Raw genomic sequence first — 14,146 nt, 5'->3', positions numbered from 1 at the left:
TAAAACAACTAAAGGGAAGGGGGGCAGGGCATGTCCTACCTAGGTGGGATAGTGCACTGCTCCATCCCCCATCCCCTTGAAACCTCTAGTCCAGCCCCAGAATGGCTATTAGCCACTGGCACAGCAAAAGCCCCACCAAGGGGGGAATGCCCCGAGAGACCAGAGTAGATAAAAGCAGTTGCACAGACACACGTAGTCACAGCCCACTGTTAGGATTTTACAGTAGCTGAGATCATGCCAGAATTCAAGCAATGATTTTTAATCTTCCTGTGTGATTGAATGTTGCTTTAAAATTTGCCAGGTACCCTTATTTTCTAAAGTTTGCCAATAAAAGTTCATTGTTTAATCTCCTGAGAATGTTGTCTCATTTCTCCTGTGTGCTGCCTTGGGTTTAAAAAAAACATAAGAAACTCGTCGAGCAAGTCCAGGACTTTACAAGAGGCAGTGTAAAGAAGCAGCTCAGTTGTGTCATGGTCTGGCACTACGTGATCATCTGGGATCTTAGCAAAGCTCAGCCCATATAAAAGTCTACCAGTAGCAAAATGTAAGCATAGTAGAGGGGATTTAAAAGTACCAGACCAACAGTTGCTCGTTAATCAAAGTAAACAAATTCAGAAGCAGCCAAAGTAACTATGTAGCAAGCCCTCATTATAATTCTTTTTATCAGTATAGTTAATTTTTATAGCTTTTTTATTTTATCCAAATTTTATCCAAATGATCTAATTGTAAAGAAGGGTAAGGTGAGCCATTCAAACACTGGAAGGAATCTTCCCCAGGGTGTTGTTTTAAGTCTCATGTCAGGTCATCCTCTGGGACAGGTTAGTTCTGTAACACGTTTGGTTTTGCGCACTTCCTTTACCTTATGTCTGCCTTGTGATAGTGCTTTGCTAAGCAGCATTTGCCGTCTGTAGCTCCAGATGGTTGCAACCAGCTAGGCTGATCCTGTTCTATCCATTGGCTGACTTTGGTTAAGGGACAGATGGCACGTCCCCTCTTTTCTTGTCTTACCTCCTTGACGAAGTCTATTGTTTTATTCTGCTCCACACAAAAATCACAGGTCAAAACATGCCAGCTCTGTTGTGTTCAGTGTAATAAAGTTCAACCTAATCCTGGTTGATTTTTCTTGTTTTAAGACTTCCTTGGAAAGAAAGCATTATCAATCTTGGTCTTCATGTGCCTGCAAAGATGTTTTTATGCCCCAGTTGATCTTAGCAGGTTCTCAGAGACCCACTGTGATAATACATGACTTCTGGGAAGCCTATAGAGAAGAGGATACTTTGCTTCCATTTTTCCTGCTGTTCAGCTATTCATATCTTGGCACTTACGTGTCAGCAGGTGCGTAAAGAGCTGCACTGTGCCAATGCCAAGACTGGCCCAGAAGAGAGATTTCTTGTGGGGTACTTCACACTTGCAATATTTTTGGGCTGTCCATCATAACCATTTTCTTTCCTGGCCTCTGTGCATAGTAAAATAGTCCAAGCTTATTCTGAGCAGGCACCGATAGCTGTCATAACAGATGGACAACTGTGTTGGAAACCAAGAAACCATGTACTATATGCACACTGAGGGAACAGTGTGCTGGTTCAGGTCATTCACATAACTGGCTGGCCGAAGTCTGCCTGTCTGTGGTTAGAACAAGGTGCCATTGATTAACTGCAAACCTCAATTTTAATGTTCTAAAGCCAGAAGCATATGAAAGAGCTTATGCCTACACATTATACACGCTAGTAATCTGCAGTCCATGCTATGCTCACCCTGTATTTCTTGAACTGACCCTCTAAATGAACTGTAGGATCATGTGCCACATCAGTTTGGATGTAACTGAATACTTCTGTCTCAGTGGAAGTTCTATCTTTTGGCTCTCAAGCTGTAAACTTGGATTTATCGTTACTGTTTAGAGAGCCCCTGTAAATGGTCATTGAAAAGCTCCTGGCCCAGATATTGGGTTTTACTGCTATAAACAATAAGCCTTTTTTATTACTAGAAAACTATGACTCAAATTCAAGGTGAGAAAGCAGTGGTGTTTTAATTAGAAAATAACTTACTTGCCACAGCTAAGGTAATGTTATTTCTGTACATTTTTGTGGGTTTATATTATCTTTACCTTTCAGATATCAGGATATCTTTAAAGAATATGTGAACACTTCGGCAAAAATTTAGCCTAGTGTAAACTTTTATCTGATCCATCTGTCCTGTCCTCAGTCTAGAAGAAATAATGGTTTTTTTCTGGGCCCCCAGTAAATAGTTTTTGAGAAGAACCAAGCCAAATTTCATACTGACAAATGTGCAGGATACTAGACCTCATTTCTGTGGATCCCAGTCCCTGAATTGTGTGGAGAATTGTCAAAGGGTTTTGTTCATTTTTTTTTAATGCTGTTTTGATGGCTGACAAAGAAAAGTGCAAATATGACTTTACAGGCTTCTGTTCAGGAGTGAAGTTTTCATATTGATATGTTCTATGAATTCCAAGTGATATTTTAGCTGATTTTCCATTTGTTTTCTATCCTGTTAGTGGAAGAACATTATTTATGTACCACATCTGCTACTAAAGTATAGTATTCACTTGTAATTTGGCCACAGGCAAGTAAGTCAAAAAATGAGATTTTTTTCCTGGCTAAAAGTTAAGGGGGGAAAAAAAGAGAAGAAAAGTTAAAACCTCAGTGAATGCAAAGAGTAATCCAGATTCAAACTGTTGATTAGAACAGTATTTGGTCAAAGAACAATAATGTCCATATCGATCCATAAATCCTTTGCTAAGTGACTCACTTTGCTATCTAAAGAATGCAACTATTTTTCAGAAGCATATATTTAAAAATGTCTCTTTTTTTCTCCTTAGTTTGTTGTGACGATGTTTTGGAGCATCTATATCTATGACAGGGAACTGGTTTACCCAAAGCTGCTTGATAATTTTATACCAGCATGGCTAAATCACGGAATGGTGAGTAAAGTAATGCAAACACTTCCTTGCATAAACAAAAATGTAAGACACTGATTTCTCTGTGCATGATTCTGCATACTCTTGGTACTAATCTCCTCAGAAGTGATTAAGGAATGTGATTTGCAAGGAAGAGTAACATCTTTCCTTCCTTGATTCCTGGAGTCATATTTGAATCCTTATTAGATTGAAATTGGAGATTTGAACTTACATGCCCAGGCTTGTTGTGGGGGTCAGCTCTTTTCTGTATAAGGTATCTTTCCCAGAAAAGTGTCACCATGGTCATGAGGAAGAAGATACTCTTCCATAGAACAGAAGTTCTGACTTTGACAAATCTTGCTGTAAAATGACAGAAACACTTAATTGAATGTTTCGTTACCATTCTACCAAAGTATAATTCATGATGAAAACCTTTTGGTTAAAATGCTTTTTTAAAAAATCCCTATTTTTTGGACTTGTGTGCTTTTAGAAAAATAACTCAAGCACACCAAACTTATATAGCAGAACCTGTATCTGAATATTTTTAATAATGTGGAATTATATGTATCAACACAAAGCTTCAAAGTTGATGCATTGGTAATCATAAAGGTAGTTTCTTGAGAAGAAATCTGACCTTTTAATCCCTCTCTGTTATGTCAAGTCAGACATCCTTGCTCTCAACTATATGTTTAAATGCTAGGGGAAAATTACGGCTACAATTTGCCATCAGGTACTTTCTACTGTTTATGCAGCATTTGGAGCTGAAAAGTGTCATGTTTGCTTCTCTAGTTGCATCTGTGCAAAATGTTTCATTATTACTTTGTTTTCCTCATTAAGACATAGCAAACCATTTGGCACTGCTGTTCATCAGTAGATGACTGCAGAGCTCATCCTTCTGGGTGTGTGCCCTTCATCACCACAGCAGATCAAGATTTGTCCACCATTGCTGGGCTTGATAAATTGGTCCTTTGTGGAGCGGGGCAGATGGCACTGCTATTTATTTGTTCCCCAGATTTTGTGTAAAAGGAGCAGTATGAGAGTTGTTACTGACAAGAGGAGCATCAGCTTCTGCTAGATACTGTACTGTTTTATGATGTTTTGAAAGGAACAGCATGATATTATATATGTCTAGAGCTGAGGAAAGAGTCTGATGATTCCTGCTATGTTTGTTCAGGCTGTCCTCCCTTGAGTTTTGAGGTTACGAGCTGAGCACTTGCAAACTCTGCCAAACCATGCACATCTTGATTTTTTCCCCACAACAGATCAGTGCCAGCTCTGATGACATTTCTTTCAGGTGACATTCCATATACTGGAAGTGCCTAACCCATAGCATTTTTCATGAATGTACATTGTTGTTGGCAGCAAATGGTGGTAGGTATTCAGGAAGTCTTCTCTGTGCTGTAATTAAAAGGCAACTCAAGCTCATGTTGCTTTGTAGAAATGTATACTTCGTGAAATATGTGAAGAGGGCTTTTGTTTGAGATTTTTGGACATCATAGAGTTTGCTGAAATGTATTGTGTGCAAGTATCTTAGACTTTTTTTTCAGCTCGAAATATTGTAGAAAGCATTTTTGAAAGACTTTTGTAAAGGAATTAGTTTCTGTGTCAGTCTCCATTTATCCAAGTGTTCTTTACCTAGATCACAGGGGAAGCTTATGGCTGTGGGGCTTTTCACCACATTTTAGCACATTCTTTCTCATGTTTTATCATTTTATCCTCACCAGCTTTCATGTTAATTAATTCTGATGCATTGCTCATCATAGTATGAAAGGGTTATTAAACTACCTTGAGAATGCTTGCACCTCCCTTATTAGTAGTTAAAATTTTGACATAGCAAATTTTAGGGAATATGCTAGATGCCCACTAGGTGAAAGGGCAGGACCTCTGGGAATACAGTTTAGAAAAGTCAGGATCCCTGGCTATTGTTTTATACCAAAACAAACATTTATTCCCATGCATTCTTGCACATTTTGACAGCAGTTGTGCACATGCAATGATAACTTTTCTGAATGCAAGGGTGGCCATGCTGGAGCTCAACTTTGCACAACAGAACTCACACAAGAGACTCATTACCCCTGGCAGAGTGAAATCTGTCAGTGAGAGGCGGGTTGTTTAGCTTCTGTCACACTGCTGATTAATCCCACTTTTGTGTGAGCTTCCCACACAGTACCTGGTACAGCTCCTAAGGATCTGAGGTGTAATGTCACTTAACCTGTGAACACTCTATCCAGATTTTTTTCATAGCAGTTTCCCCAAAATATTTATTTAGGAAAAAAAAAAGTGAAAAATGTGAAACTATACATTTTGCACAATAAAAAAGATTTCTACTTTGATTAAAAAGTCTTATATTCAAAAGTTTCTGACAAATGTATTATGACGAGCTGTAACAACTTGCTCAAATGCCAACATTGGCCTGTAAAATCCATATATGGAAAAGGACTGAAAAGTGATGAAATCTGGCTGTAATAATAGCAATCATATTTGCATTAGTAATATGGGCATGTAATAAAGTATTTGAGAGTATTCATACATTAGGAACATTTTAAGTTGCCTATCTTGAAGGCTTTGGGAAGAAATTGTTTGAAGGGCTCATCCAATTCAGTGCATTAGCCCAGGAAGAATTGGTTTGGGCTGCAGTGCCTGCTGCTGATTAAGCTTATAGTAATTAGTTCTCATTCCCCTTTTTCTTTTCCTCCTTTCCCATCCCTTATTTGCAGTTACAATACCATCTATACCTAAACCCCTATTTTCTCGAACACACAGTAATGTCTTGTTAATACTCAGAGACATCACTCCTTCATAGCAACACTTTTTCAACATTAAAAGAAAAATGGAATTATAGAAAAAATTCTTTCTAGAAACTGGAAAAGTGAAGGAAATGAACTTTGGAAATATGCAGTCCCATTACCAATTCAATTTTAATATTTTTTATAAAGTTTCATAGAAAAATAGGAGAGGTTCATTGCTGTACAGAAACTATTCACCATAAAATTGCATATAGTTTCAAGAACACTGTTTCTATTACATACATATATATGTATATATACACACACTCTGTAGTAGTTAAAAATACAATTCCTTTATATGGGAAAATCTGTATATTAAGTGGTGCCTTTTGGTGCCAGATAGTACCTCATGTATGTGCAGATTCATACACCTGTGAAAGGTATCACTAACAGAGTTGTACTGTGCCGTGAAACTGATGTGTTTCATCATCTCAGCCAGTTCATTAATCCACAACCAAATGGTATCACTATGACTTGATAAATGACCAGGGAAATCAGTAGCAGGGTTGCTGCTGGTTTCACTAACACAAGGATTTCATCGCTCTTTATTATTCGAAGGAGCACATTTGAGTATCTGAAGTTAAGCTTCTGTCAGTAGAAATAACTACCTGTCTGAAGAGAGCTGTTGGAGAGTAGGGCTGTGTCTCAGTCTTGGTCTGTTTCTGAAGTGTCAAGTGCACTTCCTGGATTTATTACTTATGCAGATGAATTCATCTTTGTGAGCTACAATTTCAGTTGCCAAATTACTAAATTCTTTCATCAAAGATGTAATTTGTTTTCTGGAGACTGTCCTACAGTTTGGATCCATATCAGCTTGTAATTCCAAAGGCATATTTTGCATGGGAAATATTCTTTCCTGTTTCTGATGGCCATCTATCTGATCTTTACCAGTATGAGGAATTTTTAACTGAAGACTAACCTTTAGTGTTTAAAACAAATGTATCCTGTAGTAAGATTTTTATCAGCTCATTCCTTGCACCTTTTTGTGCTGGGGCGCAGGGCAGGTTGGTGCATGGATAACATTTGCTTTCAGAAATTATATTCTCTTCAGTATTAGCACAGGCTGTAAAACTAGAGGTTGCCCCTATTCTAACTATGCCCATATAAACAGATATGTAGACTGAATTAATTTAAGCTTGAGCATTGCTGATTTTGAGCCAGGTTACATGGCAGGACTGCCTGCAGTATCTATCCAAGTTAGCATACCATTTCAGCGAGAGTTCTTCTTTATTTTTTGCAGACACTGTCTCAAATTTGTTTTAAAAATGTGAATCATCTTTTGTTTGTGGGAAGGAAAGCAAAATAAAGAGATAGAAATTACTTACTGAGGAGTTTAAATGCTCTGGAGGTCAGAAAAAAAATAGTGTCTTAATATGAAGACCATAGAGGAAAGGTCAGGGAGGGGGAAAGAGAAATATGCTCTGCATCTGTGGAGTTGGAAAAATGATTATTGTCTGGGTTCTGTGCCACTGCAGTCTATATAACCTCTTCCAGTTTTGTACTCTGTTAGTTTTTATGCTGCTTTTGGGAAATGGGAAACAAAAGCATTTCTAGAAAGACTTACCCTCTGTCCTAGTATTCAAGAGAATGCACAAAAACTGGGACAAACAGCAGAAAAAGACAAGTTATGGAGAGGAAGGAGGCTGTCCAAGAGATATGTCTCTATTTATTTCACAAGTTGTCTCTCTTATTGCTGACTACTCAGCTGAAAAGTTCAGCCCACCAGAGATCTGTACCAAGTCCCACCAACTACCTCTCCAGCTGCTTGTCCTAGCAGCCTTGTCCTAGGCCTGGCAGCCATGGCTTATGTGTCTTTTGGTTTTAATGGTGGAAAGGACATAATCCTGTTGGAGTGAGTCCAGAGGAGGGCCATAAAGATGATTAGAGGGATGGAACACCTCTTCTATGAGGAAAGGATGACAGAATTGACATTGTTTAGCCTGGAGAAGTGATGGCTCCAGGGTGACTTTTTTCCAACCTTTCAGTACCTGAAGAGGTCCTTCATGACAGCTGGAGGGACTTTTTACAAGGATCTGTAGTGATAGAACAAGGGGGAATGGCTTCAAACTGAAAGAGGGCAGGTTTATATTAGACATTAGGAAGAAATTCTTTCCTGTGAGGGTGGTGAAGCACTGGAACAGGTTTTCCAGAGAAGTTCTGACTGTCTCGTCCCTTAAAGTATTCAAGGCCAGGTTGGATGGGACTCTGAGCAATTTGATCTAGTGGAAGGGGTCCCTCCCTATGGCAGGGTGGTTGAAACTAGATGATCTTCCAATCCAAATCATTCTATGATTTTATGAAAGCTATTTTTCTGGTGTAAATCATTTTGTCCTTGGTGATTTAACAAGAACAATAGAAAAGGCATGCAAAAATCAAAATCCATAGTAACCTGACACATAAAGATTGGAATGTCCAAAACTGATGAGTTATTTGGCAAACCCATCTCTCCATTATTCACTGGTCAACTGCTACACAGTGGTCGCTCTGATGTATGAACAAGAAGATATCCTTTCTTTCATCAAGGTGTTTCATTCTCTCCATGTAGGCCTAAAAATCCTTTTAAGAAATTGCTAATTTGAAACAGTGCATTTTACTCCTTCGGGATGCTTTGCTAACACAGCACATCCCATGGATGGGCTCTTTTTGTAAAATGGACTGCACCTTCATAATGCTTTATCCTTCTGCCTACAAGATACTTCTATTTTTCTGAGATTTTTTTCTAAATCCAATTTAAGCGTTTCAAGGATATTACAACTCAAGTGCTCTTCTTAATTTATTTACAATATTTTCATATGTTAGGCATGAATAAAATTTTCACTGCTTCAGGAAGGCGTTCCCACTTTTTACATAAGTTGCAAGGTTTTCTGATAAAAATCAGGGAAAATTTTTAATTTAATTTCCAACAGACTAACCACTCCTAGATGGCTATTATTTAAACATCTATCTGATGGAAAGAATAGCAATTGAAGCTGGTTGCCTGGGGACTCAGGATATTTGCAAAACCCGTGAAAATAATGTTGAATTTGTACACTTCTTGCATGTTCATGCTGCAGTTATGGGGTTCTGTCTGCTATCTCTCCTCATTATCTGCCAGTTCCACCACTGGAGCGTAACTACAGTGGTATCAATTATCTCCCTGCTCTGGGGAGAAAACCAGCACCAGCTTAAGAGATTTTTTTTATTTTCTCTTACTTATGTGAAGGGCCTGGAAACTGGTGGTGTGTCAAAACCTGTGATAGCATAGCACCTGAAAATTGAGAGAGGCTGCTAGGGTGAAGAAGTCAAAATTGTCTAAATGGCATCCTCTGAGGACATTAGGAAAACCCCTTTACCTAACACAATAACAGCATGGCAGTTTTTGTGAAGTAGGAAGCTGGCCTTAGCCATGTAACATATCTGCCAGAGAACACTCATCAGGGTAAGGTGAAGACAGCTTTTTAACTGAACACAGATGCTGAATTTTTCTGATTGTTTGCTATTTCCACTAATCTGGAGAAAACACACACAGAGGCTCCTCCTGGTATAAATGTCCCCAAACCTTAGTAACAAGGAACCTTTTCTAAAATGTCTTCAAGTACTTATTACAGCAAAACATGCAAGCCCTGTTTTGGGTGTGAACATTGAAAATAAAAAGCCTGAGAGCTGAAATCCCCAGATGAAATCTCTTTCAAGGAGTTTAACCACCTTCTGTTGACAAGGTCACGTAACTCGGTCTGCTAGCCCAGAGCACGAGAGCGTCTAGTGTCAACATCAAGCTGCAGAGTTAGTACCAAAAGAAGCGAGAAGGGGAGAGAGCCAGTGAGAGGGCACAAAAAGGGAGGTTAGGGAAAGGTGGTTGAATGAGAGGAAAAGACAGGCGAGAGGAAAGAGATGAATTAAAAAGTCAGCTGATGCTGTTCCAACTCCTAAAAAACTCCTAAAAAAAAAAAAAATAAAAAAAACTGGTGAGGCAAGTGAATAAAAAAGGAGCCACAAAATAATGTAGACAAGCTGGAAGAGACTCAGAATGCTGGAGGACTTGAGGGAGGAGGAAGAGGAAAGCAAGGAAATAAACAGTAAGAAAGATTAAATGAACACTACGTTTTCTTCTACCTCTTCACTGGGTAGACTTCCTGAGATGTATTAGTTTGAGGAATTGTGAGCAAGGAAATGGCTTATCGATGCTGCTGTGAGGAGGAGAATTGCTTCTGTTGCTCTTGGATGTAGGTTTACAGGTCAGATAGAGTAATATTTGCACAGTGACATGCCAGAAACTTCAAGAACTTGGAAAAAGTTTAAGATTAAAACCACCTGCAACCACACAACAGTGTGCGGCCTGTGTTCATATAAAACTTATCTGTGTGACATCTGTAGAATGACTCTGACGTCTTTGCATCTGTCTGTATTTTTATCTGACAGTGCTGTACATGATCTTCATTATCTGTTTGACTCTCAAATCTGGAGTCCTGTGTTAAAAACAGACCCTTATTTTTCCGTATCAGCTGTGAAGTGTGAAATGCATTGCATATTAAAACATTGAAGATGAACATGATGAACATGAAAAACAGATGCAGTTTGCTGAGGTTTGCAGGTGTGCTGGAAGGTCACATATTGGAAATACCAGAAGTAAGGAGGTGTTCCGTCTGTATTTCAAACTGCCTTGCTTTAACAGCCAAAGCTAGGTGTAACTCTGGAAGTAGTAATTATGCTGATGGTAATAATACTGATAATGAGAGCTTAAAGCCAGATCTTCAGCTGAAGTCGCTCATACAAATGTTTGTTAAAGTGATTACTATGGGCACACAGCAAATAACCAAAGAAAAGCTCCAAGAGGACACATGAAGGGAACCTCAGCCTTTCTCTGAGTGCGGAGTACGTACTGAGCTATGTTTCCTAGAAGCAGAGCTTGGCCCTGCACTGCTAGGTTTGTTTGTTACACCAGCAGTGATGTGGGATGGAAATGCATTTGGTTCACTCACATAATTTTGACAATATTAGGAATGCTGGTTTTGTTTCACCATTCACTTTTTGTGCAGCTCACATTGCTTGCCGTAGACAGTGCTGGAGCTGTGCACAACTCCTTTGAAATGCCTAAGATGGTACATTTCTCTGGTGCTACTGCACCATTTATCAGATATTTGGTTACAGGTTATAAATGTAACTAAATGCTCGACTTTAAAATCAGTGCAAAATGCATTAATAAGTGGTACGCATTTTCAATAAAAATACATGTGCTTTCCTCTCTTCTCTCTGTTAAGATCAGGCATTTGTTTTATCTTTTAACAGAATAGATTTCTGGTTCCTTCCCTGAGTTTTTTTTCCAGAGAACATAGGCAGATAGTAGTCAAACATTACAGGATAGATTGTTATGATTAATAATGAGTATATTCAAAGTATTTATCAAGAAAATAGAGCATTTTACTGGAAAAAAATTAATTAATTGGAGGAGCATGGGTTATGTTGAAGAAGGTTTAATAAGTCAGCTGCCAGCTACAAGTTATTTACTCTAAACACTTCATATGTAAGTCATCCTGAAGGCTATCACAATGAAGAGCTTTGTCTCCTTAGGAGGTCTTGTAAACACAAGGGAGGATGCAAATACATCTTTGAAAGTATAATAGTTTAATAAGCATTTATTGTCTACCTTTATGTATTTAAGGGACTATGCTTTGCCTTATGATTACAGTAAAATGCAGTTTTATGTACCCTTGGACACATTGGTGTACATTACCATTAGCACCCAGGTAAGAATTAGCCTTTGCATACAGTAAAAATGGGACTGTACTATACTGTACCCACTTTACTAAACTGTGCTGTTAGTGTTCACACATGTGGCAAATATGACTTAATCAGACCACAAATATTTTGCAGCATTCCATGGTATCTCATTTATTTGTTTAATGTGCCACTATAGCAACTGAATTCCATCCTTTCAGACTTTTTTTCGCAGACCTATGATCTACTTGATTGAAGCTTGGCAGACAGGTTTTCCTTCAATTGAAGGCATATGTAGTAACTCAGTGACCAGATTTTTACCTATTTATCATTGGAAAGTGGGTTATTTCACATGGACACAATACCAGAAGAATCAGCAGACCTGGTGAAGGGAATCTGAGCCCAAAAGCTTATATGCTTTTTCCAGCCCTTGAAGTTGATGGAATAAAAAGTACAGCTTCTCCCTGTATCCAGAGATCATTATTACTTAAGGAAAACTAATACAAGGAAATATTTTGACATTGTTTTTGTAAAAAATTACCACTTTTTAGAATTAGCTTTTTTCTTTGTTAAATGCTGTCTCTACGTGTCTTTGTATTTGGAAACAGACATCATTTCTGCAGAAGTCATTTCATATTCAGATGATTAATATGTTGAAATAATGCCACAGCAGTAATGTTTTATACATGCTGATAGGCAGAAATCAAGAATTTGGGGACAACTTTGGGACCTTTGCTTGTGGAAGACTGTAAGCTTTAACATAACCCTTTATGTTCAAACCTCATATTTTAAAATCTCCCACATAGATACAAATAAGTATCTAAGTATACAAAAACAGTGTACATTTTTAGTAACTCCTCAAACGCAAGAGGCTCAAACTCAGGATGTAGCATGGAGGATGTTTTTGACAGATGTGTAAGCCATTGCCATTAGTCATGCAGTTCTGCAATTGTTCCTTCTACCTTTGGACATTAATGTAACGTACCCAAGTTCCATCCTGGTGCCCTGCTCAGGAAAAGCCATAACCTTTCAGAGGTGTCTGTTTCTGTCAGAGACCATGAGTCTGACTAAGGTGACCCTTTGCCTCCCTGTGACACCTCCCTGTGACACCAGAGTTATCTGAGCAGGAAACAGCTCTGACCATGGAGAGATAGCACATGGTGTGGAGTGTCTCAAAATGGCAAAAGGCAGACCAGTGGCCAATACATGATTTGCTCTTACATCTCCATTGCATTATTAACTGATACCCTTCAATTCTTCACAGCTTGCTTTCTCTTCAAAACAAAAAACACTGCATATTTGAAGTGCTTTTAAACTCCATTTTTATATTTCTATTTTTATTCCTAGATCTGTTTTACTAAATAATGTGAGAGAAATTATGTAGTGTTTGATCAAAAGCATTTTTTATAACTCTTCATCAGCTAACGCCTGTGTTTTGTGGGGCTTCGTAATGATAGTTGGAAAACAGTGCTGTCTGTTAGAGGGTTTATGGTACTGTGCCTCTGATTCTGGCTGTGAAGTGTCCCAGATGGGTCTGGGCTGCTGTGCCAGACCAGAGTGCCTGTGCCTGCCCTCTGCTCCTCACCGTGCTGGGGCTTGCTGAGGTCTCCAAGGGATTTCCCATTCATGTGCCTCAGCATCCCATTCATTCAGTTATGGTGAAGAGATGAATTGCCTGCTGCAGATTCCTCTGAGGTTCATGGATGCAAATGCAACCAGGAGTTAGAGTTGGTATTGTCCGTTCTGCTGCAGAACACAAGTGGCCTCTGTTCCAAATAATAACATTACTTGTGGTTATGTACAAATTTAGTGCTCCTGGTATATCATAAAAATTCTAGGCTGACGTGCTGCATGCTATAGAAAGTCAAATATACTTAGAAAGGAAATTCTTCTTTACAAAGATGGCTGTAACAGTCAAATCACAGCCTTCAGTTTATTTCCAACAGGAAGAAATTTTATTTGCTTCTTGGGGCTTTTAGCTTTTTATTCTGTTACTTTGAGCTTTACCAGCTTTCTATAAAGCCAGTATACAGGGTTCCAACTTGCTGAGTCACTGCAATGCACATTTTTGTGGCTTCTTTTGCAAATGCAATATGTAATGTAGATTTTTTTTTTTATGAACTATTTGTGGGAAAGAGGAAATATGTACATTGGTCTACTGAACTTCATATTTCAAGGCAGTTTTTAAAATAAAGGAATGGGAAATGATATAATTTTCTATTAAGGAAACATCCATTAAAAGTGTCTTTTTACTAACACACAGATTTACTGATGTCTCTGTTAACAAACAAATTTTTGTTGGCTGCAAGTTGTTTAAAAATTCATACAGCTGCAAATCATTCTAGGAGATGAATATACATGTTCTTAGATCAGAGACCAAGGTGGATGGCATTTTGATCTCTGCTCCTGAAGCAGAGGAATGAAAGATGGAAAAGAAGAGGGAATTTGAAGGAGAAAGAAAATCATGTGTCAGAAGCTAAGAGAAAAAGTGATAGCCTTATAGGTTGTTAAGGAGGAGAAGATAGAAAACAAAGTAGAGGAAACCAAATGCTGAAATAAAGAGGTGCTAATAGTAGTCAGCTGGAGAGAGCCATAGAACGTGGAGGTGATAATTGTATGTACTGTACTTCACTGAGAAAAAGGTTCACTGAGAGAGAAGTTTAAAGTACCCAGTGTATATTGAAAATGGCATTCATTGTTAAATATTTGTACTAGTTTGAAAACAAACCAGTGGGAGGCACTAAGTCAGAAT

At 38.4% G+C, this 14,146-nt stretch overlaps 1 protein-coding gene across 1 annotated transcript in view; it reads left to right on the top strand.

Annotated features, from left to right (window-relative positions):
• Positions 1-14,146, top strand: part of AIG1 (androgen induced 1) — a 129,975-nt gene that overhangs the window by 45,021 nt on the left and 70,808 nt on the right. The window contains exon 3 of the mRNA XM_042017031.1: positions 2,837-2,938. Within this exon, the coding sequence (XP_041872965.1) occupies positions 2,837-2,938 (102 nt within the window). The remainder of the gene's footprint in view (positions 1-2,836; positions 2,939-14,146) is intronic.

Source organism: Corvus kubaryi, unplaced genomic scaffold, assembly GCF_017639235.1.
Source record: "Corvus kubaryi isolate FWS band 111438036 unplaced genomic scaffold, C.kubaryi_AGA036_p1.0 split3-73, whole genome shotgun sequence".
NCBI classification, from domain to species: Eukaryota; Metazoa; Chordata; class Aves; order Passeriformes; family Corvidae; genus Corvus; species Corvus kubaryi.
The sequence above is the reverse complement of the archived record's forward strand: the minus strand, read 5'-3'. Positions and strand labels throughout refer to the sequence as shown.